The sequence below is a fragment of the Protopterus annectens genome, chromosome 11.part0 (genome assembly GCF_019279795.1).
Source record: "Protopterus annectens isolate FY-2018-M chromosome 11.part0, PAN1.0, whole genome shotgun sequence".
NCBI classification, from domain to species: Eukaryota; Metazoa; Chordata; order Ceratodontiformes; family Protopteridae; genus Protopterus; species Protopterus annectens.
This window is the reverse complement of record NC_056745.1, coordinates 1,298,549,088-1,298,575,213: the sequence shown is the minus strand read 5'-3', so window position 1 is coordinate 1,298,575,213 and position 26,126 is coordinate 1,298,549,088. Positions and strand designations below refer to the sequence as shown.

General features: G+C 37.0%; 1 protein-coding gene across 1 annotated transcript in view; it reads left to right on the top strand.

Moving 5' to 3' along the window:
• Positions 1-23,469, top strand: part of SND1 (staphylococcal nuclease and tudor domain containing 1) — a gene marked incomplete in the record, with an annotated part of 3,811,866 nt that extends 3,788,397 nt beyond the window's left edge. The window contains 1 exon segment of the mRNA XM_044088623.1: positions 22,770-23,469. Within this exon segment, the coding sequence (XP_043944558.1) occupies positions 22,770-22,835 (66 nt within the window).
• Between the last annotated feature and the right edge of the window lie 2,657 nt (positions 23,470-26,126).

The window sequence follows — 26,126 nt, the reverse complement described above, 5'->3', positions numbered from 1 at the left end:
CATGGAGCTAGGGGCTACCCATGTGTAAGAACAAAGCGAGATTGAACACTCTCACATAAAGAAGTTATGTCCTTACCATAACGTTCCATGTGGAGTGTTCATCTCGCCTTGGTTATTACACTCCCACCCTTCCCACCCTTAGGAAGAACGTTCGATATGGTGCCTGGTCTGGAGTATTCTCCTTCTGCTGTTGCATTAGTTGTATTGTATGATACACTTGTGTAGGTATGTATATATATATATATATATATATATATATATATATATATATATATATATATATGTATATAGATATGTTTATCATTAGATAAATTTTGGTATGTGTGTGCTCTCTGTCTGGTTTGCTTGCAAACTAGATCTGAGGTAAAGGCAGAGGGGGATTGTGGGTAATAGGTGATCTCAAGCTTCTTCTCGATGCAGAGCTTGCATGCGGCCGGCACGGAGCCGAGGTTCGGCTCCAAACCCATGTGTAATAACCAAGGCGAGATGAACACTCCACATGGAACGTTATGGTAAGGACATAACTTCTTTTTCTCTGCATTGCCCTTTGGCTTATCTACTGTGCCCAGGGTGTTCACAAAGGTTCTGGCTCCGGTGATAGCCTTCTTAAGGTTAAGAGGAATACAAATTTATCCTTATTTGGACGATTGCCTGATTCTTGCTCAAGACAAAAACAAGCTACTACACCATCTACAGTATGTTATGGCAGTGTTAAGGTGCCTAGGGTATTCTGTGAACGAAACAAAGTCCAGTCTAGTACCCTCTCAGGAAATGTGCTTTCTGGGTGTGAGACTGAATACAGCTTCCCAGATGGCTTTTTTGACCCTGGACAAGCAAAGGAACCTTACACTTTACTTCCAACAGTTGTCTCTACGGTCCAGGCTGACTGCAAGGACAGTCCTTCAAGCCTTGGGGTTCATGGCATCTTGTATTCTGGTGCTTCCCAATGCCAAACTGCATATGAGGAAGTTACAATGGTATCTCAAAATGTATGGACACAACACTGCCACGATCTGGACACTGTCATTCAGATAATACCTTGCATTCAAAAGGAATTTTTGTGGTGGGCCCAGGAATGTCACCTAAACAAGGGACTCTCTGTGACCCGACCAGAGGAGTCAGATCTTAACGACAGATGCCTCGGACAAGGCTTGGGGAGCACACCTCAATGGAAAATGGGTTCAAGACACGTGGCCTGCCAGACTTCAACATTTACATATCAACTTGAAGGAGATGTTAGCAGTCCAATTTGCATTGATGGCTTTCAAGGATCTACTTCACCCAGGACAAGTGTTGATTCAAACAGACAACACAACTGTCATGTGGTACATCACCAAGCAGGGGAACACATTCGTACCCTCTTTGCAGGCAAGCTATGATTTTGTGGGAGACTGCTCTCAGTTTGCACCTCACTCTTCAGGCAAGGTTTCTGCCAGGAGCACAGAACTCCTTAGCAGATGTTTTGAGCAGACAGATGGTGGATCCCCACAGTGGAAGTTGGATCCTCATGTATTTCGACAGTTGACAGTGATATGGGGGACTCCAGACATAGATCTGTTCGCTTCTCCTCTAAATTTCCAGTTGCCAAAGTTTTGCACAAAGATGTTTCATCCAACAGCTTGGAAAGTGGATGCTCTATCATTCAGTTGGAGCAATCTTCACGTTTATGCCTTTCCTCCTCTGCCTCTCCTTCCCAAGGTGCTCTTGAAGGTCAGACAAGACAAGCCCTCCATGATTCTAATAGCTCGGATTGGCCTCGACAGCACTGGTACCCTCTGCTGAGGAGTTTAGTGCAGAGCCTCCTTGGCCTTTGCCTTCAATTCCACACCTTTTGTCTCAGGCAGGCAATCATTTCCTCAATGTCAGGATTCAGTCCTGCATCTAACAGCCTGGCATATTCTGTTCTAGAACCTGGAGGGTCGCAGCTTCCTCAACAAGTTTTGAATGTTATTTTGGAGGCCAGAAGGCCTAGTACAAGGAAAGTTTATGCTGATAAATGGAGGAGATTTTTTATTTGGAGCAAAGCAAAGAGCTTTGATGTTTCCAGGCCTGATTTGAGTGTTTCTCTTCAATATCTTACAGAATTATTAGACAAGGGTTTGTCTTTCTCCTCTGTAAAAGTTCATGCTGCAGCCATTTCTGCTCACTATGACTGTGACCCACCATTATTCTCTCATCCTTTGTTTAAGCAATTCCTTAGAGGGGCAAAGAACATAAGACCCCCGCGTAGAGCTCCTACTCCTTCCTGGAATCTCAATTTTGTGTTGGAAAAACTTACTTTACCTCCTTTTGAACCTGCAGCTGTGTCTGAGTTAAAGTTTTTGTCTTGGAAGACTGCTTTTTTGTTGGCCATTACGTCTGCTAGAAGGGTATCTGAATTACAGGCTCTAACGGCAGTTGAACCCTTCCTGATTTTTCATAAGGATAGGGTATCTCTGCGTACTAACCCTACTTTTATGCCTAAAGTGGTTTCAAATGTGGCCTTGAACCAATCTATTCATTTGCCTACTTTTTATGCTGATCCCCAAAATAAAGGGGAGAAAATTTTGCACACTTTGGATATTCACAGGCAGTTGCGTTACTATTTGAGCAGGACTAAAGGGTTCAGACAGTCTCAACAGTTATTTGTTTCTTTTGCCTTGGGCTCTCAGGGGAAACCTGTTTCAAAACAAACTATTTCTAAGTGGATTGGCCATTGTATTGCTTTTTGTTATTCTCATCATGGTAAGGAGATTCCGGCTGGAATCAGACCTCATTCCACTAGGGCTACTGCCACTTCTACTGCTTTTTTAAGGGGTGTAGCTACTAAAGATATTTTGGAAGCAGCTACTTGGAGTTCAGTGCACACTTTTTCTAAACATTACCATCTCCCTCTTTATTCCAAATGTAGGGCTGGGTTTGCCACTGCAGTCTTACAGGGCATATTAGCACCTCCCAATGCTTTATGATTTTGCCAACCTCCCCTTACACTTGCTTTGGGATTCTACCCACAGGTTATGACTGCAGCAATGTGAGATGAAGAACATAGTACAGTTTTGTACCTACCATAAATGTAGATGTTCGAAGATCCACATTGCTGCAGTCAATTCTCCTCCTTCGCCTCTGTAGTTTGGAGTGGTTGTATGGTTTGGGTCGTAGATGTTGTTTGTACATGGGTTTTGGAGGTTTTTCTATTTTTGGCTGTGGCCTTTCTTTTTAGGGCCTTCTGACATCTGGGGCAAGAAAAGACTGAGGATATGACGTCGGTCATGCGCTTTAATACCATGACGCACTGACGTCAGATCTGAGCGCCCATGACCGACGCCTGCCTAATACTTTGGTATTCGGGCCGACCGAGGACAGCGGACTACCCACAGGTTATGACTGCAGCAATGTGGATCTTCTAACATCTACATTTATGGTAGGTACAAAACTGTACTTTTTTTACAGTGGGTGATATGAATCCACGAAGTCCTCTCAGCGATCTTTACAGCTGTAGGTGTCGAGATAAGCACCTGGTATGGGCCTTCCCACCTGAGGGATGACCAATTCTTTCTCTTCACAATTCGAATTCACACCCAGTCCCCGGGTGCCACGCTTAACAAGGCTTCACCTCTGGAATCTGCAAAGGAGTCATTGGTTACAAGAGATTTGACATTTAGCAGCTTCTTTATATAATCCGCTAGATCCTCACCCCCCCTCACGTTCCGTTGGCAACAATCCTTGCCACTGCGGGACATAATATGGTCTCCCAAACAAAAGTTCAAATGGTGTAAGTCCTTTGTAGGAAGGTGAGATTCGCATATACAGGAGTGCCAAAGGAAGGAACGCAGTCCATGATCTATGTGTTTCTGCCATCAGTTTGTGGAGCTTACTCTTCAAGACACCATTGTGTCTTTCCACCAGTCCAGCTGATTGGGGATGGTAAGCACAATGATATTTAAGATCAGTTTGAAACACTTGACCCAACATCTGAACAATTTGGTTAACAAAATGAGACCCATTATCACTGTAAATGCGTCTTGGTAAACCAAATCGGGGAATTATTTCTGTAGTCAAAAGCTTTGCTACTGTTTGTGCATTCGGGTGCTTTACTGGAAAAGCTTCTACCCATTTAGAAAAAGCATCAATAATGACTAAACAGAACCGTTTTCCCTCTGAGGGTGTCAATTCAATAAAGTCCATACAGAGTGTGTGGAATGGATATGGAGGGGTGGGGAATGCCTGCTGAGACTTTTAAACTCCCCCCCCCCCTGAGCATGATACTTTGCACATAATAAACAAGATAAACAGAATTGCTTTGCATAAGTTGAAAACCCCTTACACCAAAACACCTTAGACACTATTTGAATCATCATCTGTACTCCTACATGGGCAGGTCCATGGCTAACCAATGCCGCATACCTAAAAAGGTTTGAGGGTAATACCATTTTGCCATCTGATGCCCTATACAACCCATCCTGTTGAGTGATACCATATTTTACCCAACAACATTTTTCCTTCTGTGTTGTCAATGTTTGCATTACTTTTAGTGTCCCTAAGTCTAAGAGGTGTCCGGGCTCTAATCACTGTCATGTAAAAGCAAATCATTTTCTTGAGCTGCCTTTTTTGCAGCCATATCAGCAAGGGCATTTCCCCTGGAGACAGGATCTTTTCTGTTGGTATGTGCGGAACATTTACATATCGCTATCTGAAGTGGTAGTTGCACTGCATCTAACAACTGTAAAATTAAATCTCTGTGATTTATTGGTTTGCCTTTCGCAGTAACCATTCCCCTATTCTTCCATTGTTGAGCGAAAACATGTACAGTGGAGAAAGCATACTGACTATCTGTATAAATTGTCACTTTTTTACCCTCCCCCAAGGTACAAGCTCAAGTCAAAGCCACCAACTCAGCTGCTTATGCAGAATAAATGTTTGACAATCTTTTTGCCTCCAAAACTTCAGTTTCTGTGGTGACAGCATACCCTACTAGTGTTTTTCCTACAGTGTCCTCCTTTGCTGGTCCGTCTACAAACAAAACAAGATCAGAATCTACCAACGGAATATCCGTTAAATCTGGTCGGGGAAGCACTTTGTCATGAATGCTCTCTAAACAAACGTGTGGAGTACCTTCTTCTGGAGTCGGCAAAAGTGTCGCCGGATTAAGAGTAGTAGATCTTTCTATGGTCATATGAGGCTGTGTTAGCAGCACTGTCATACATGACAAATATCGACTAGGAGATAAAAAGGTTATCTTATCTTGCAAAAGTATAGTAGCTACTGAATGTGGAACCCGCAATTGTAATGGGTGAAACAAAACTAATGATGCTGAGGCTTGTACTGCCATGGCGGCTGCCACTACAGCTTGAACACAATGCGGCAATGCCCTTGCAACAGGACCTAATCTGGAGGAGTAGAAAGCTATCGGTCTCTGTTTATCCCCATGTACTTGTACCAGAACCGAAGTCATCTATCCTCCCTTACAATCAACCATTTGTATAAATGGCTTAGAGTAGTTCGGAAAACCCAAAACAGAGGATCCTGCTATCAATTGCTTAATTCTATTAAATGCCTGTATTGCCGTATTGGTCCACTGTATATCATTTTAGCTGCCATGGGAGTGTCCTATATTAGTGTGGTCAATGGCCCTACTTCCTCAGCATAGTTAGGGATCCAACTTCTACAAAAATTAGTCACACCTAAAAAGGACATCATCTCCCGCTTAGTTGTGGGCATAGGTGCCTCAAGAATTGCTTGTTTTCTTTTGTTCTCCAATTGTCTACCTGCCTGCGAAATTAAATAACCCAAGTACTTTACTTGTGCTTTCCACAATTGCAACTTTTCTTTATTTACCTTATGTCCTTGCTCAGCTAAAAAACTAAGAAGGGCAAGGGTATCCCTTTTACAACCTTCCTGCGTGGGTGAGGCCAACAAAATATCTACATACAACAGAACCTGGCTTCCCTGTGGGGGAACAAACTGAGCTAAATTTGCCGCCATTTCTTGTGCGAATATTGTCGGACTCTCACAATAACCCTGTGGCAATCTGGTGTAGGTGTATCTTTTACCTTGATAAGTCAATGCAAACCAAAATCTACTCTCCTTATGGTAGTGGTATGGAGAAAAAAGCATTGCTTATATCTATGACAGAGAAATATCTGTGCTGAGGTAGTAAATCATTAAGTAATGTATAGGGGTCAGGGACCACCGGTGCTCTTGGGATCACAGCCGAATTAACTGCTTGTAAATCCTGAACCAACCTCCATGACCCATCCGGTTTCTTTACAGGAAACAACGGAGTATTGCAGGGCGAATCTGGGCATTCAACAAGAATTCCTACCTGTTTTAGCTGCTCAATAACTGGCTTAATTCCTTCCTCTGCTTGTTTACTTAGCGGGTATTGGTGCTTATGAGGTCTAAAACCTGAGTTTGGAGTTATACAAACTTCACCTGCTGTTTTCATCAGTCCTACATCCCCTTTACCTTTTGACCATAAATCTACAGGTAAGGCACTTAACGCACTATCTTCCTCTTGAGTTAGGAGGATTTGTCATGCCATTTCTGTTTTGTCATCCCTGTGGTGCACGCTTGGTTGTGCCCAAGTCACCCAATTAAATTTTTGTACCTGGATCTGTTGATCTTTCAATTGACTTTCGGACATTGTGTCCCAATTCGTTACCTTTTTCGCCAAATCTACCCAATGTGTCCCCACCGCTTTAGTAATTGAAATATGTGGGCTATAACCTGAGCAATATAAAGAACTCATTTCCTTGGTCAAAGTAGAGGTCACTACTGTATTACCTTGCGTATCCCAAAACATATCATTCAAAATTATCCTTGCACGTTTGTGCTTAAAGAATTCTTTTTCAAATTTTTTATCCGGACCAGGGGCCTTTCTATAGAACATTGTACAATGTAAGTGCGCCGCAACCTGCGGTGACCCGCTCCTAGATTTACTTAAAGCTAGGTTGATCAAATCTGTATCAACCCTCCCCAGCCCGTTTGAAATCAAGTCCTGGCTATACCAGTAAAACAAGTCTTGTACTCCTTGTATACCACCAAGCCATCCGCTAACCTTTTCGCCTCAATGCCTTTAGGTGTGGGAATTGCCGCTATTCCAAACGAATGCATCAAATCTCTTCCCAGCAAATTAACTGGACAAACTTTCGATATAATTACCTTACACCTAACAGTTTGGTTTGTTTGTGGATCTGTGAACAATAGAGGATGCGACAGTGGTTCCTTATAGATTTTCCCGTTAGCCGCTTTCACAAGGACAAACTCATCTGTTTCGCAGTTCGGAGGCAGAACTGCTGGACCCAAAAGTGTATGCGATGCACCTGAATCACATAAAAACTCCACTTTCTGTCCCTCAACCAAAAACTCTAATATCATGAGTTTTTGATCTAGATGCATAGCAATACCCAAATTTGCCAGGTTTATGACTTCACAGTCACAATCCCGCCCTTCCTTCTGAGTGTTCTGACATTCATCGCAGAGTGTCTGCCTCATCATCATCACAATCATTCTCACTTTCTTCTTCTCTACAATAATCACAATAATGAATTTGGCGCCTTCCTTTACTATCATATAGTCATGCGGAGCCCTTGTTCGTAAGCTGTGGGGGATGTTGCCACTCTCCACAGTCGGCAGCGAAGTGCCCATGTCTACCGCATTTAAAACATTCTCCACGTTTTAACCTCCCCTCATATTCCTCTGAGTGTCCACCCGGTTTATTTAACGTGTCCCATTTCGGGCCCCCATGTTTTTTTATGCCACCACGGCACCCTTGCCCCCTTTGGTCCTGTACCAAGAATATACCACCATCATCCCCTACTGCTAACACTTGTACTTTCTTTTTCTTTGTTAAATTAAAGTGTCACTCAGGATGCCGTGCATATTCAAACAAAGGTTGCAGTCTACATGTTCTATGATCTACCATATGCTTAGTTATAAAACTACTTATCGGAGCCCTACAACCCTTAAGAAAAGCATTTTTCAATTGCTGTTCATACGGACTATCATTGGTCTGATCCTGTGGAATCATCATTCCACAATGGTTATTGAACACTTCTGTCAATCTTACAATATAGTGATCTACAGATTCATCATCATTTTGGATGCACTGATTTATTACTGTCCAATCTGCTCTTGGACGCCACTTATCAGAAATTCTCTAACAGATCATTGACTCGCGTGTCTAACACCCCAGAATTATGCTTTAATGTAGTGCCGTCATCTGCCTTACATGTCCAAGTACCACAAACTAAGTGCCAATCTGGACCCAGGATTTGTCGCACTACTTGTTCTACTTCTAAACCATTTAGATGATAACTTAAGCGCATACCAACTATGTCCTCAGAAAACTTTTGAAAATTAACCTTGGGATGAGGAATACCATCTGTAGCTCGTTTTATATCCTCTCTAGCCCAGGGACGATAAACTAAAATAGTTGGCTCTTGTCCAACATCCCCTGCTTGTGGGTTTGCAACTTGTATTAAGGGAAGAGCTTCTGAGTAGTCAGAAAGTTTAATGGCCCAATGTCCTTGCCCTGCTGGTCCTGACCTTAACTGCATAGGTTGGTCTACCTGTTGCAAAGCAACCTTGGGTACTACGGGAATTTGCGGGTAAATTGGAGGGGTCACAATGCTTCCTTGAGCAGCCAATAACCCACCCTGCTGTACAGATCCCACATCTTCAGACTGATATTGAGGAGGTTCCGCCAGTACGGCAGCAGCAATTTCCCCATAAGGTGGGGCAGTTGCCTGCCTTTGTACCGCGCAAACTGCATGCTCATCCTCCTTATCTAAAAATAAAGCTACTTTTCCACTTGGCACCAGTGATCCCTTTTGATTTATTTTTTCTTTTTCCTGGCACTGTTTTTCTTTTGTAGCTCGTCTATTTGCTTCTTCTAACCATTTTTGTGCTTGGGGAAATCCCAATTGTCTTTGCTTTCTAGTTCCTGCATCTCTTTTCAAATCTCTAACCAATTTTGCACAGGCATTCTTATTCAGGGTACCATCAAAATCATATTTCAACTTCCACTTTTTCAAAAATGTAACATTATTTTTGTTTAAACCTTTCATATACTTAGCATCAACATTTAAACAGGCATCACTCTCACACTTGCAGCAACTCGAACCCATGTTTCCCCTATATTTCTTATTTTAGGACTGTATCAAAGTTCTTTTACAGGGCTTATAAAATGGGGCTATCTTAACGGGTGATCCTAACAAAAAAATCTTAACAAGTAATCATATCCACCCTTAACTAAAAATAAAACCCTTGTCGACAAGGTTAAATTAAATTAAAAGAAAATTTATTTTTCATCCTACCTGAACCAGATGAGACTCCATTTCCCCTTTTCATTCGGAAACCGTCCCTCAGGGGGCGTGGCCAAGGATGAACACAGGATAGCAGCAGATTTCTTCAGCTCCACCAATTTCATTACATTGACAGGAATTAATTACTTAAAAAATTAATTCTTTAAGTAATTTTCTTTCTAAATATGTTTGTTTTATATAGTTCTTGAACTATATCTAAAAAAGAAAGGAAATCTTAATAATATTCCTGTCAGAAATTACTTTGGAAATTTTCCTGTCAGTTTATCAGTCTGAAATGAGTTCCAGTAAGACAAATTCTCAAGACTCCAGCATCAAGAAAGAACTTCAGTCTCTGATAATTATAGTCCAGCAACTTACTGCTAAGATGGATAAAATGGATACTAAAATAGACACTTTCATAGAAAAAACTACAAAACAAATAGACTTGTTACGTATGGACCTGCAACAACAGAAGATCCAGATGACAGGCATAGAAGAAGCTGTGAATGACATGGAAAATAAAATACAAGAAGAGGAAATCAACATTGAGTTTCTGCTGAAACAAAATACACATTTACAAACAAAGCTGGATGACCTGGAAAATAGAACTAGGCACAATAACATTAGGATTTTTGGACTGCCAGAAAATATTGAAGGTAACAATATTACTTCTTTTTAACAACATGGCTCCCTAAAACTTTAGATTTACTAGAAGCATTCTCTTTTGGTATCGAAGAGCACATAGATCTATAGCTAATACTAACTCTAACAAAAACTATCCTAGATCAGTTATAGTTAGATTTCTATCATCTTTTGATAAAGAGATGGTTCTTAAATCTGCTTGGGCTAAAGCTCCTGTTAAGTTTAATGAGACAACTGTGTGTTTTGACAATGACTATTCTTCCATGGTAATTGCTAAAAGAAAAGTTTTCTGCCACTAATAAGGGAGCTTAAAAGCACAGTTTAAAACATACCTTCTGTTTCCTGCCAAGCTTAAAATCTTCCTTCCTGATGGTCCTAAGGTCTTGATGATTTAGACTCTGCTTTACTGTTTGTCAAAGAAAAAGGATTTTGGATAAAATAGAAGAAATGGAATGGGCTAGTTCTTCATTAAAGAGATTGGCAACTGAAGCTTCCTGGAAGACTTCAGAGAAGAAGAAGAGACTAAAAAACAAATGATTTGTTATAAGTTTTTTTTCTCTCTCATCATTTTAGTTCATTATTAATCTTTTTGAATATAGTTCCTGCATTTCCAGAAAGCCACAAATATTTTGGAAAAGATTTAATCAAAGTTATTCTCTATGTGCAAAGAAATGTTTTGTTTCATAACCAGTCAAAATGCCTGAGGATTTAATGGCAGGCTGTGACTCGATTTGATTTTCTTTCTGAAAAAAGTAAGGTTAGTAATTTGATACATTTTTTTATCTTTATCTTTTTTTTTCCTTCTTTTATTATTTTCTTTGTTTAAACAATGACATTCTATTTAGATTATGTAGTGGGTAAAGGGTGGGGGAGGGCAGGGAGAGAACAGTAATGAAAATATCATTAATAGAATAATAACATATTTATTTCTTGTAAAAGTTTATAAGTTCTTCAAATGCTATTTCTAATTATACTTTCTTGATTATACTGCTTATGCTTGTTTGTAAATAATCTGTCATGCTTTAACTAATAATAATCAGAACTAAATAAGAGTAAATAATATGTTTTATTTTTAACTCTATTAATATAAACAGTAAGTAACATTCCATTGTATATACTTCTTACAGCTTTCTCTTACATTTTTTATTTCTGCCTCACTCCTTTTATTTTCTACTCTCTTTTCTTTTCTTTATTAATATATAGAAATGCTTTTGACTGTGTGGGCACAGTGAATAATAGGATTTGTATGAAAATTGAGTTGGGAGAAGAATGCTGAGTTTTATTGCTTGTTGGTAATTTTGAGTTTAATTTCACTTGCATAGAGGCTGTGATGATCTGTGGAATACATTGTGGAGGTTCTGTCATGTTTAGATGCATTTACACTGCTAAATGAATGTTTGTCACTAGTTTTAATAAGTTTCCGCCAAAATGTTGAGAGACAATCTGGGATGTGGGCTGTCTTATGCACAATGTCCTTGAGTTACCTCAGAATCTTCAAATCACAGAATTCTCACAGAGAAACTGAAAGCAGTTAGTATAAACATTGACAAGGTTATCACACTGACACACCACAGATTCAGGAAAAATACTCTGTTCATAAAATATGTCAGTTATAATGAGTTTAAATGATGTAGTTTCTTGTAGTAAGTAAATGTCTTATTTTAGAAGGCATAAAAATGAAACATTTATTTAAATGTTTTTGAAAATCTACTTAACAGCATCATAATAATCTGTGTTAAAAATTTGTGTTCCAAACATATACTTTACTATAACTCATTTAATTAATCTGATTGACAAACATAAATAATCTTATAACTCTATTCTGGAAGAAATGTCATGTGATATATTTTAAAGCAGTAGGTTAGCATGATTGTAAAATCTGGTTACCAATATGTGTTTGCTGTGCATTATTTTGTATAAAGCAGACAGATTTATTCTAGGGACAACAAGTAGGATAGTGCTCTACAAAGACACAACTCAGTGAGATCAGATATATATATATATATATATATATATATATATATATATATATATATGTGTGTGTGTGTGTGTGTGTGTGTGTGTGATGGCTTTTTTTCTGAGAATCTGCATAACTATCCAATATGATTTATAATAATTTCTATGAATACAATATTTTACTCTATTGACAAAATGAATGTTTGCCACAAGTTTTAATAAGTTTCCCGCCAAAATGTTAAGGGAGACAATCTGGGATGTGGGCTGTCTCATGCACATTGTCCATGAGTTTCCACAGAAGCTTCACTCACAGAATTTTCACAGAGAAACTGAAAGCAGTTAGTATAAACATTGACAAGGTTATCACACTGACACACCACAGATTCAGGAAAAATACTCTATTCATAAAATGTGTCAGTTATGATGAGTTTAGATGATGTAGTTTCTTGTAGCAAGTAAATATCTTATTTTAGAAGGCATAGAAAATGAAACATTTATTTAAATGTTTTTGAAAATCTATTTAACAGTAGCATAATAATCTGTGTTACAAACTTGTGTCCCAAACATATACTTTACTATAACTCATTTAATTCATCTGATTGACAAGCATAAATAATCTTATAACTCTATTCTGGAAGAAATGTCATGTGATATATTTTAAAGCAGTAGGTTAGCATGATTGTAAATCTGGTTACTAATATGTGTTTGCTGTGCATTATTTTGTATAAAGCAGACAGATTTATTCTAGGGACAGCAAGTAGGATAGTGCTCTACAAAGACACAACTCAGTGAGATCAGATATATATATATATATATATATATATGTGTGTGTGTGTGTGTGTGTGTGTGTGTGTATGTATGTATATATGTGTATGTATATGTATATGTGTGTGTGTGTGTGTGTGGGTGTGTGGATGTATATGTGTGTGTGTATGTGTATATGTGTGTGTGAATGTGTGTGTGTGTGTGTATCTATGTGTGTGTGTGTCTGTGTTTATGTGTGTGATGCCTTTTTTTTTAGGTAATAATAGGTGTTTCTGAGAATCTGCATAACTATGCAATATGATTTATAATAATTTTTATGAATACAATATTTTACTCTATTGACAATAATGATTTTAAGTAAATGCTCATATACAAACAATTCAAGATTTTTTTGGAAGCTGTTGATAGAATTCACATGACAGAAAATAGATGCATCTTAATGCATGTAATGTCTGAATCATATTAGCCAAAGTTTTTGATTTAAATGAATGTTAGAACATAATTTTCTCTCCTCTTGATTTCTAACATTAAGATTATTTGAATGCTATTAGAATACAAGTGTTATATATTACATAGATCTATATAATAGTATGAACAGTTTTAAAAAAAAAAAAAAAAAAAAAAGTTTATTTTAGTTTATATGATGCTGTTTTACCAAATGTGTAGTTTTGTCTTGATAGATAATTGAATTGAAAACTGTTAACCTCAGTTAAATATAACTAGTATTAAATTGATAAGGTGGTAGCTGAGGTACTGCTGCTTAGGGTAGGGGTTAACTTGAGTAGTAAATACTGCTCTAAGTTGGAGTTTTCAACTCAGGCGGGATGCAAGGTTTAATCCTTACATTATTTTCACTTGTTCATTGTTATATGTATATAGTTTTGACATCCACAATATATTTTGTACACTCATTGTCACTACAAACAAAATTGAATCCTATACAAAATCCCATAAGAGATTTAATAAATACAGCTATATTTAAAGGTACACCTAAAGAGGAGATGTAACATTATTTATCTTGTTATTTGTTATTTCGATCATAAGATTCTTGAGTTTTAAAATGCCAAATGACATCTTTAAAAGGAATTTCTTTAAACATTAATGGATTGAATAATCCGTGTAAAAGGGCAAGCCTAATAAGATACATTAATCTACACAAGGCCAATCTAGTCTTCCTGCAAGAAACCCATCTCTTGAAAAAGATATTGATAAACTAGCCACTAATAAGTATACAGTATTGGTTAGTTCAGAGCACACTCAGAAAAAAGAGGAGTGGCTATTTTATGGAATAAAAGTATGCCCATTCCTAAAACCATTAAGTCTTATCAGGATGACAAAGGAATGTTTTGTATGGTTACAATACAAATTAATGGGAAGACTTACACTTTAATTAATGTATATTGGATACCTGGAATTGGTATTAATACAGTGAAACATCATATTGATAAGATCATATCATTCTCTGTAGGGGATATTATTTTAGCTGGTGATTTTAATTGTATACTACATGAAAGTGATACTACCACTATAAAGAAAAGAAGAATTACATCTAATGCAAAACATTTAAATGATTTTGCTAATTCTTATCATTTGAATGATATTAATAATCAGATAGAGTCAAAATCATTACCATACACCTTTTTCTAACAGATACAAAACTTATTCAAAAATAGATAGGGTCTTTATTTCTAACCAGATGGTAACAGATTTAATTAATTCCAAAATCATTTCATGTCCTATATCTGATCATAACTCAATTGTTTTTGAATTCATGATAAAAAATACTCATAATGTTCAGATCAAAAGGATACCAGCATACTTAACTCAGCTAAAAGACTATAAAGAATATATACTTTCAGAAGTACAACATTTTCTAGACATAAATAATACTCCTGAAGTCTCCATTGTCTATGTTTGGGATGCCTTAAAATCATATCTATATGGACAAAGTATCAGATGGTATAATAACAAAAGGAAATCTTGGGATAAGGAATTGTTAGATATTCAAAGTAAACTAGACTCTTATAAACATAATAATAAAGAAAATATTATGGACAAGAAAGTTATTGAAGAAATAAACAAACTAAATGAGAAATACAAAGAAATTTTAACTCATAAAGTTAAAATAACTTTAGAGAAATACAAGTTTTGTCTTATTCAATAAGCCCCAAATACTTACATAGACTTAAAAATAAAACAAAAGATTGAATAAACAAAACCATATCAAAGAAATCTTTTCTCTAAGGAAAAAGAAGAATGTTTCTAGTATACCAGAAATACTGGATGAATTTAGAAATCACTTTCACAAGATTAACCATAACAACATTAACATGGAACCTAAAGATAAAATAAAGGAGTTTATAACCACAAACATGAATAAAAAGCTTAATAAACAACAGATTAAACTATTGGACAAGAGTATTTCATATACAGAAGTTATTACACAAATAAATAAGCTTAAATCAAACAAAGCACCGGGTAATGATGGTATTATACCAGAGATATATAAAATCCTTTCTAAAACTACATATTCATTAATACATAAGGTTTTTATTCTGGCCCAAACTGAGTTAATAATCCCCCCATCTTGGCAATATACATTTATTTCACCAATTTTAAAACCTAATAAAGATCCAACTAGATGTTCTTCATATCGACCCATCTCATTACTTAATGTTGATTATAAAATGTTTATGAGTATTTTTGCTGATAGATTGAAGACAATTATCCCCGGCATTATAGACCTAGATTAGACGGGCTTCATTGTAAATAGAAATACTTTTGATAATATAAGAAGAACTTTAACATTAATTGATTTTGCAAATAGGAAAAAGAAAGATTTAACACTTATTAGTCTTGATATAGGTTCAGCATTTGATTCAGTAAGTTGGGACTATCTGTTTAACTTACTGAAATGCACAAATTTCTCTGATGCATTTGTAAATTTAATTGAGCATTTATACAAAGGAACGCTGGCTTATATTAAGGTAGGAACATATGTTTCACAAAAAATACCCATTCTTAAAGGTACAAAGCAAGGATGTCCACTTTCTCCACTATTATTCACTTTAGTAATGGAGCCTTGGGCTAATTTGATTAGAAACAGTACTGACATAGAGGGTTTTGAAATAGAAGAAAATACAACATCAAAAATTCAACTTTTTGCAGATGATGTTCTAATTACATCAGCAGGATCTAATTCTTCTATGCAGTCTTTATTTGATAAAATGATGAATTTTAAAAGTATTTCTGGTTTAATATTCAATGAAGAAAAACTAAAATACTACCTATATATACACGAAAAAATACTCTCATTAGTGATTTTACTAAATATGTACCCAACTCAGGTCAGATAACTTATTTAGGTATAATACTATCTAAAGATATTAAATCTATTATATATAATAACTATAATACCTGTTTTCTTAATATACAAAATCTTTTAATACCTGGAATAATATGTTTTTATTATGGAGGAGAGACTTACAATTATTAAAATGATAATATTCCCCAAGATTTTATACTTAATACAATCAATAATACTTTCACCTACAAAAATAACTATCAAGAAACTGAATACACTAATGTTAAATTTCTTATGGGCACCTAATAGACCTAGGATTGCATTAAAGAAACATACTAATAGCTGGTCTCAAGGGGTATTTCTTTTCCAGACTTTAATTTATATATTATCTCTTCTATTATAAAAGTTATTACTTTATTAATTGATCGGTCATATGTCGCAAAATGGAAAGATTATTGGGAGCTAATTAGTATGCACTTCATGAAAATCTCCTTAACACATAAAAATATGATTATAAATAACTCCATGTTGTGGTTGCTAAAGGAATTTTGTACTTCACCTATTACACCTAAACATATGGTCTGTTACCCATTAAATATTATTATTAGTTATCGTAACTTTATATTCATGCACCCTAAGTATAGGGAATGGAATTTTATTGTATTCCTATAATTTATACTCAGGGTATGCTTATGTCATCTACTTCTGAAGGAGCTCATTTAGCTATAGATAATAATCTAAAGTACTGGTATCAGCTGATATCTGATAATAAAGTTAAAAATCTAGATTTCTTAAAACAAGAATTTGATCTAAGAGAAACTTGCTGGTTAGAGGTTCAGATCTTTAGACAACATCTCATTGATAGAATAGATCTAATGTCTATAACAGTTAAAGAATCTATTCCAAAACTGATTGATTACTTGATAATAAATTTACAGCATAAAGTTTCTGATAAAGGTAAAATTTCATATATACATAAAATTATCAGACAAGAAACTTTTTACAATGTAGATTCATACTGGAATTATTTCACCTCTATTAATGGGGACCCACCAACTCAACAAGATAAACAATATATATTGGAATCTGCTTATAGAACTACATCTTCCATTGTCTGGAGACTTTATACATGGAAATTTTTACATAAATCTTTTTATACACCTTTGATGATGAATAAAATTAATAATAAAGATAATCTATGTAAGAGATATAATGTAGAAATTAATGCTGACTGGGCTCATATGTTTTATGACTGTATGAAGTTGAAAGAATACTGGAAGTCAATTAATGAATTTTTGCAGGCTCTTTTTACAGATAATTTCATTATTTCTAAGTCTCTTATATTATTCAACACACCTGTACCTCAATGTGTTAAAAAGATTAAGCTTCCCTTGTTATGGTCTATCCTAGCAGTGGCTAGGAAAATAATAACTAGAAATTGGATTTCAGATACACCTCCTTCGTTCAATGAATTTAAAAATGTTATGAATATAATGTGTCATATGGAAATAAGCACAATTAGAATGAGAACAACTAGAAAAACATCACATTTTATTGTATGGGATAATTTACAAAATTTGTTAAAAAAATTCTAATTTCAATAGCACAGTATTTTAGTTTAATTAATTGATCTGATTGTAGTGGATGTCTTTGTAAATACTTTAGTTGTTTTGTTGAATATTATAATAATACCTATTTTTAATTATTTGTTTAAAATTGTTATGATATTTATCTTGTATGTTAAAACAATAAACTTGTTTTGAAAAAAAAAGAAACCGTCCCTCAGATAGGGATCAGAGAGCGGCCGGCCTCCTTTCAACGACAAATCAGTCAGAGGACTTTCAGTCGAGGGAATCTTAAGATGAGAAACCCTCACCTGCACAGGTTTTTCGGTCTCTCTGTCTGTCTGATCCGTATCTTCATAGAGGTTTCCCTTCCGAAGGACCAAAATGTCAGAAGAAAAATTAAAACGAGTCACATCTGCCTCAGGTTGTGAAAAACTTCTTTATTAGCAGCTAACCGGATTACACAGCATGTTGGCCAAGATGATCTCCTCTGGTCAACTTGTTTACTGACATCAACTTTTATACTGTACATTTCTGACCGTTGACAGTTGGCTATGAAAAACACCTGTGATAAACATGTTTATCAAAAATCACCTCAAACCAACAGTTAGTACAGAATGTTCAAGAAGTACAGAATGTTCAGTTCAACAATGGTAGCTCAAATTTTCCAGGACACACAGCCTGCTTCAGTAAATTAACTCTTACTCGGCCGTGCGTCCTTATCCCAGGCTTCACTGAGCTATAACCAAATCTCTTTATTCTGAAATGCAGAAAACAGTTATTATTCAGGTTTATAAGCAATGCTGCATTTTGTTCACAGATGAGGCCCATATTTGATAGGCATATCCCAACAAATAACATGTTCACTTTGCAAGCAGAGGAAAAAGACAAATAGTATGTTTTTAAAACTTTTTCTCTTAACACTCCCCCTTTGTGGAGTGGGATAACCGTCGCTGTGCACCATTCAGTGGCAGAAAGTCTGATGAGGTGAGGCTATGATTGAACATGGTACTTGGGTAGGGTGCCGGTTCATTCTGTAGTTCATGTAGAACACAGCCTGGGATTTTGTCACGTCCCATGTATGCTGTGTTCTTGGCTTTGGAGAGTGTTTTTTTTTTTTTTTACCTGTGCAGCCGTGATTACAGGAACTTTGCATTCTTCCGGTATAGAGATGGGCCCTTTAGGGGTTGAGGGGGTAAAGTTAGCACTGAACCTATCTGCCAGGATGTTGGCAATATCAATTGGTTCTGTATGTTTAGTGCCATTGTGCTGTAACTCAGAGCAGATCTGAGTGTTGCCATTGAGATTATTGACATAGCTATAAAATGCTTTGTGGTTGCTGTTTCAATGAATGTGAGCTTCAGTGGCAGAGACGTTTTAATGCCAAGTCTATTTTCATTGTAAGACAGTATTGCTTTGTTTAGCAGCTTTGTTTAGCAGATGTCTTAGTGTTTGTGCATTGTGCTATAAAATGTAAAAATAAAATCCAAATAATCATTGTAGAAGTAAAGCAGTATGCACACATTAGTGTTTCTGGTAAATGGGGCAAAATAGACAGGTAATGGGACATTGGAATGGCTGCAGGCGGACCCTAGTGCCACATTTTGGTTGTCTGTTCTTCAGTTTGAGTTTGAAATTTGGTATCCCACAATTCCATTGGAGTGGACGGTGTTACACAATTATGTATGCAGATTTGATGTTAATCAGCATACAGATTTGTACCTATTTTTCATGGACCTTGTCCAGATTTTTGATGTTTCCAGGTTGAGAGGTATGCGTACCAGAGTCTCAGCAAATAAGCCTCTAAGGCAGAACACCTCAAATCCAAATGTCCTGGTCACAGGAGGTTTCATAGTGAAAGCACACAGATGTCCCTTCACCAGGCTGGACAAGGAGAAGGTCACTGTCAGTTGCCTATCAGGTGCCATAATCCATCAAATCATGCACACACACAAGTCATACAACAACAATTACCATTATGATTGTCATAGTACATGTTGGGGTGAATGACTTCTGATGCACCTCCCTGGACTATATATGAAGAGAGACATGACTGAACTCTCAGATTGTGTCCCAGGCAAGTATGCCCCAAGCCCTAAGCAGCATTCTACCTTCACTCGGATGGTGCCACAATATAAACAAAAAATTATTGACTTGAACAATTGCTTTAGCTGCTGATGTCAATCCAGGGGGATCCAGAATCTGTCAGCCTGGAAAGACATGGTCGATGGACCACACTGCTTTACCAGTGATGGTCTTCACCTGTCTCCTGTAGGCTTTTGTTGTTGTACTGGCAAACTTGCTTGCCTCCCCCATAGTGCCTTTTTTAGGAAATACCAAAACAACAAAACTTCCAACATAAAAAAAATCCACTACAGAAAAACTCAAGGTTATGCTACTTAATGCTAGGAGTCTAAACAGGAAACTGCACTTCCTAAAAGCTCTCCTCACCTATGCAGTCACCAAGATTTGGTTCAAGGCCGCAGAGAGCACCCCAGCCATGCAACGCTACAATTCCTTCCACACACACCTCAAAACAAACATGAAAGAACCAAAGATGGAGGTGTATAAATCTTCATTAAATCCAAATACACTTAGAGACTGGTTAAACAGTACGACTTGCTTAAGCTACTACAGGTCCAAGTAACGATGGGTAAAACACCCTACCACATCATTGATAGCTACAGGTCCCCCACCATGAACCATGAGAAGAACACTGCTTACCTGGACTTGCTTGAGTCACTCATTATACAGCCAAACACCTTAGTCTCAGGAGATTTCAATTATCCTTCTATCGAGTGGGCGATGTACATGAACACAAGGTCGATCACCCTGAGGTTCCTGGACTTTAATGCAGATGCTTTGGAACAGTTAGTTTGCGCCCCCACAAGGGGCTGAAATGTTTTGGACTTAGTACTCACCAATATGGGGGGTCACTGCACTACCCCCTGTATCCTCCTCTCCCTAGTAAGGTCAGACCTTAAATCTGTCACATTCAAAGTAACAATCAGACCAGATATCTCCACAGGAGCAATAAAAATGAAAAACTTCTCCAAAACAAAACTGTACCCTACTAAGCAATGGTTTGAAAAGTTTAAAACCCCCTGCTAACACAGCCAGCAATGACTTCTGTGCAGACGTGTACACAAATGCCCTGTATAACCACGTAAACAACTATAATGACTCTGCTGCTGTTTTTGTCTTTTCGGCTTTTTCCCGGTTAGGGGTCGCCACAGCAGTACTGCGATCCGCGAATGATTGGCAGTCGATTTTTTTTTTATGGTGCTGAGTTGCCAGCCCGATGCCCATTCACGCGTGTCTTTCGTAGGCCACTCAACCGCGGGGAGGACATAACAAAAAATACTAAAAAATATTAAAAGAGTTTAGCTGAGACCAAGAGGTTGGCGATGATCTTTGTTAAATTTTAGTCCATGTCAGTCTCATTTGTTGGTTGATAAAGGTTATGAAACACCACTTCAAATTTTCTCCATTAACCAAGATGTAGTTTTGTTTTAGTGGAAAAATCTTTCTCTTTCTGTTCAGAGCAATCTGGTTTCATAAGTAGTTTTACAAATTAAAAAAAAAAAAGTAGTGCGCCATGTTATTAAATAAAAAGAACTTCATTAAGACCTTGGGCAGATGAGCGCTGGCACATGTCTGTTTTGAATTCAGTTTGATAATAACCAAATGATTAGCACATTAAGTTAAGAAGTGTATTTCATGCTATGGAAGCTTACTGTTAAAACAGTAGTCTGTATAGATATTAAAGGTCTAGTGAGTTCATCTGTATAGATGTTAGTTCATCTCACTCCCTCAAAGAAATGGCTTGAAACCATCACATTACAGACTGGACATCGGGTGGTATTGGTTCTCCAGATTTAGAATTATATTCTTTATCCTCAATTGTTAACACTTGGTTAAATAATTATAATGCCAAATGGAAAGATATTCAGGGATTTATTTGGTGTAAATCCAGTAATTTAACAAAATTGTATCGTACTAAAAACCTACTAATAAATTTCATTGGTTATTAAAAGACTATGTTATAGAAAACAAAAACAAACCAGTTAACTTTTATATTAAACCAATAGTAAACTCCTTAAAATTTTCATTTTCAGGAACCTTAAATATAAAACATAGGTTTTCTTTGCATTTCCAATTGCCTGCTCTCAAAATAGTATTAATACATTTAATTTAACAACCATGACTACATTTAAGGACAAAAACCTGTTGTACTGGTATCCATTACTTGGCAATGGGAAGTTGCAAAATGTTGACCATATCATTAATAAGTCTGAGTTAAGCAAAGCCATGTGGTTAGAAATTCAAATTTGTAGACAATTGGCTGAACATAAGATTAATATAACGCAACCAATAGTTAGAAATTCTTTCCCTACATTAATTGATTTACTCATTATTCTAATGCACCAGAATATAATTGGAAAGGGAGTTCTATCCAAAATATATAAGATACTTAAAGCTTTTGGGGTTATTTTAGACTTCAAAACAAACTACTTCATCACTAAGGTGGAGGATATTCTCTTTGAAGTTCTTACATAGAACCTTTATCACACCACATAAAGTTGAAGTTATGTTTAATAAAGACATAGGATGTTGGAAGTAAACTAAATGTTAAAGCTGACTGGCAACACATGTTTTACAATTGAATAAAACTTAAAACATATTGGAATAATATGAATTCTGTCTTGCATTCTGTTTTTAATGATAAAATTATGCTGACCAAATCTGTTATTTTATTTAATACACCTATTCCCACTTGTGTCATGAAAATAAAGTAACCTCTTTTATGGGAGTATCTTAACATTAAGAAGAAATGTCATCACCAAGGACTGGAAGAATCAGACAACTCCTACTATGAAGGAACTTGTACACCTGGTGATTGAAGTTTGCCATCTTGACCTTATCAGGATCAAGACAAGAACATCTAGAATCACCTTTTCATATAATATATGGTTGAAATTCAAAGAATTGCTAGATAAATATATTTTAATAATTAACTACTCTTTATCACATTTCTTTTTCTGTTTAAAAATGTTTTAGTAGACATTAGTTTATTATTCTTTTCGTTATGTATATTTTGTAATATTTATCATATATTAATGTTTTGTTAAAATTTTCAATAAACACAACTGAGAAAAAACATTAGAGATGAACTGCTGGATAAATAAAGTCTGTATTTGCATCTTTAAGTGATATCGGGTAATGCCTAAACTTATTGTTTTTGTCTTTCAGTTGAATTTGTGGCGTTATGGTGACTTCCGTGCAGATGATGCTGATGAGTTTGGCTTCAGGCGCTGAAAATGAATATCCAAAGAAACTTGAACTGGGCATTGATACACTAATCTCAAGCCTTTGTACATTTCTTCCCGACATCTCTGTCAGCTTTCTTATTGCACCATTTTTATCAGCCTTACCTGGTGTCTTAAACAGACAGCAATATAAAAACCAGGAGGATGATTTCAGTTTGCAATGTTGGCGAATTATGATCAGGAAAAACAAATTAAAGAATCTCTGGGCCAGGAATAACAAGGCTTTACTGTGTCCAAAAATTAAATCTATGCTTCCCCAATGATTTCCATACTTGTAAAGGGAGTGTTCCAGCTTTACAACTCTTCTTTTTGATGTGTTCCAATGAACCTTTATGCTCGACTCAAATATATTAATAAATGGATTACTTAAATGGTGACAGTGTTTCACAGAAAGCTAAAGTTGTAGGAAGCTGCTGCTGCCTTGTTTTATTATGTTATGAAATATTTTTTTCTCTGTGACTTGACCGGTTAAGTATGTCAGTAATTCATTTATCTGCATTTTCTTTAGCAAAACAGTATTTGATTCATCTTGACATACCCCACACCCCAGGGGTTTTAACTTTATGTATTTAAAGCTTTTATGGCTCAATAAACTAGCAGATGCTGTATATGCAGAATCAGAATTCTGTGTGTTTTATTTTATTAATACTATGCTTTGGAAAGAAAGCTGTTAAACTCAGGGCACACCATCTTTTAGAAAGTAGTTGGTATGGTTGGTTAACAGTTGGCTAGAAGTGTAAAGTTCATGTACTAGATTATAGTGCCTCTAACAACGTGTTGCATGCTTGTCTAATGGGCTGCTATCTTATGGGTTACAGAGTAGTAACAGTGACAAAATCACTTTATTCAGTGGGAAGCAGGAGCTTTAGAATGGAAGCCACAATGAGTAAGGATTCTAGAAACAGACCTCCAGAATTGTAGCTATGGGTAAAATTATGTGGATTATTTTCAGTTGTTGAGTGTTTTCTGTGAGTTATTTTCAATGTGAAGGACTGTAGTTGCTCTGTTATCCACACCTTTTGCCAGTCACGTTTGTCCTGGAGGGCTCCACATGTCCAAAGATAAATTTCTGGAAAATACATGCCTGTTAATAGCAAGTGTAAGGATATTCTTAAGTAGCAGTCTTTTCAGAATGGCAGACTGATAGTTCTCCATTCCTGTTCACGAGTCCTGCTTATAAGTTTTATACTTGCACAGTTCATGGAAGTGAAATCATTTCCACATGTATGTGCACATACTTGTACACATACATGCATACATACTATTTTGTTGCTTCCATTGACCTTTTTTTTTTATATTTCATACAACCACACATCTCTTTTCCCCTGTTTTGCACTATACATGCACACACACATATATAATATATATATATATATATATATATATATATATATATATATATATATATATATATATATATATATATATATATATAAAATCAACTGCAGGTCACACAAAGGTTGACCAAATGTGGGCCGAGCCTCAGAACCGACTCGGCCGTTTATTTCAGCTCACATCTTCCAAACTCTCGAACAAGGCTTTACCCACAATGCTCCTCTTTAAATTACCTCAGATTTTGTTTGCCACTTGCTGTGTCAGATGCGTATGACCACTCTTGAACTTTGACTTATAATTAAAGTAAGTTTTTTGTTCAAAAATATCTTTTCTTCTCTCTCATGAATCTCCCTTCAACTTCTAGTGACTTTTCTGTCTACCCACTCCTCTCGTTTTATCTTTGTAGAGTGTATCTCTCTTTCTTTTTCTACTGTTTGTAGATGTTCATCGTGTTACCCTGCTGCAGTCATCACACTTGGGTTATCCTGTCGTCAGGCGGTCCCGCAGTCGGCCGGAATTCCAAAGTCTTGGTCCGGCGTCGGTTGCTGTCGCCTCATCCCTGACGTCAGAGCGCCAGGGGTATATATAATGCAACCGACACCATTTTCTTCAGTCTTTCTTGCCGCGCGTTGCCCGAAGCAGTTCGCAAGTGCCGGTCGGCCGACTCCTGAGATTTTCGAATTCGAATTTCAGACCGAAATCTTCTATAAAGCTAAGTACCCTGTTGGGGAAACTTTTCTTGCCTCAGACCGATATCAGAAAAAGTTAACAATTGTATTTCTTGTGGGAAGCAAATACCTCATAAGGATTTTCATTCTTATTACATACCTTGCCTAGGCACAGACCACAACGTCACTTCTTGTCGGTTTTGTGCTAGGTTTAATAAGCGTACTATTAAAAGACGATTTGATTTCGCACGACACTATTTTGGTAGAAAATTTAACTACACCATGCCGTCGGAGCAACCGAATACTGGCGTGCACAAAAAACGCAAGGATAAGGACAGACAACCCAGGCCTAAGCCAGATTCCGAGGCCTCGGCTGATCCGGTCTCCGGTTCTCAGTGAGGCTCCGACGCAGCCCCTGACTACCGCAGATCTGGAACCAGAGACCGCTACGGAAATTTTGACGGAATGTACCAGGCCGACGCAGCCTTTTACTTCAGGTCCTTCCAATGACTTTGCTTCTAAAGACGTCGGTGCTACAGAAACGCCATCAGTTTCTGAAGGCGTTTTCAGACCGAGACTCACCATTAAAACGTTTTCTAAGTCGAAGACTCCTTCTAAATCTAAAAGGACTGCACTTCAGTCTCCTGTTCAAGGCCCTATGCCTAAGAAACAGATGCTCAAAATGGATGAAGATTTGATTTCTTAAATCAGGGATTCACAGCCCCCTCCTGACAAAAGGCCTAGACAAGAGGAAGATTTTGCTTCCTCTGAGCAAATGTCCATTTCTTCAGACTCCTCTGAGGACCAAGACTATTCCTTCTCTCCTTATGAAGATTCTGATGCTGAGGACTCTATTCCCTCAGCTTCTCCTCCTGAAGACTACTCCTTTGGGGAAACTTTACACACTATGAGGGAACATTTTCACTGGGAAGGTCAGGACTACTCTGATTCAAAGAAAAGGCTCAGAGAGTTTCTTTTACTCCCCCAACACAGACCACTTGCCATCCCACCAGTTTTGGACATTGTGGATGATGTCTATTTAGAATCCAGTTTCAACCCAGACTCTCTACCTCCTGCTCTGGCTAAGCCTGACATACTACAGAGTGTCTGATTCCCACAAATTTCTTTACAAAAGCCCAGTAGCTGACCCAGAGACTATCTCCCAGGGTCCCAAGGGGGCTAAGGCTTCTATGGCTAAAAACCCAGTACCTTCTGAGAGGGATTCCAGAGCACTAGACAGGTGGGGGAAAAAGGTTTACACCTCAGCCACACTAGCT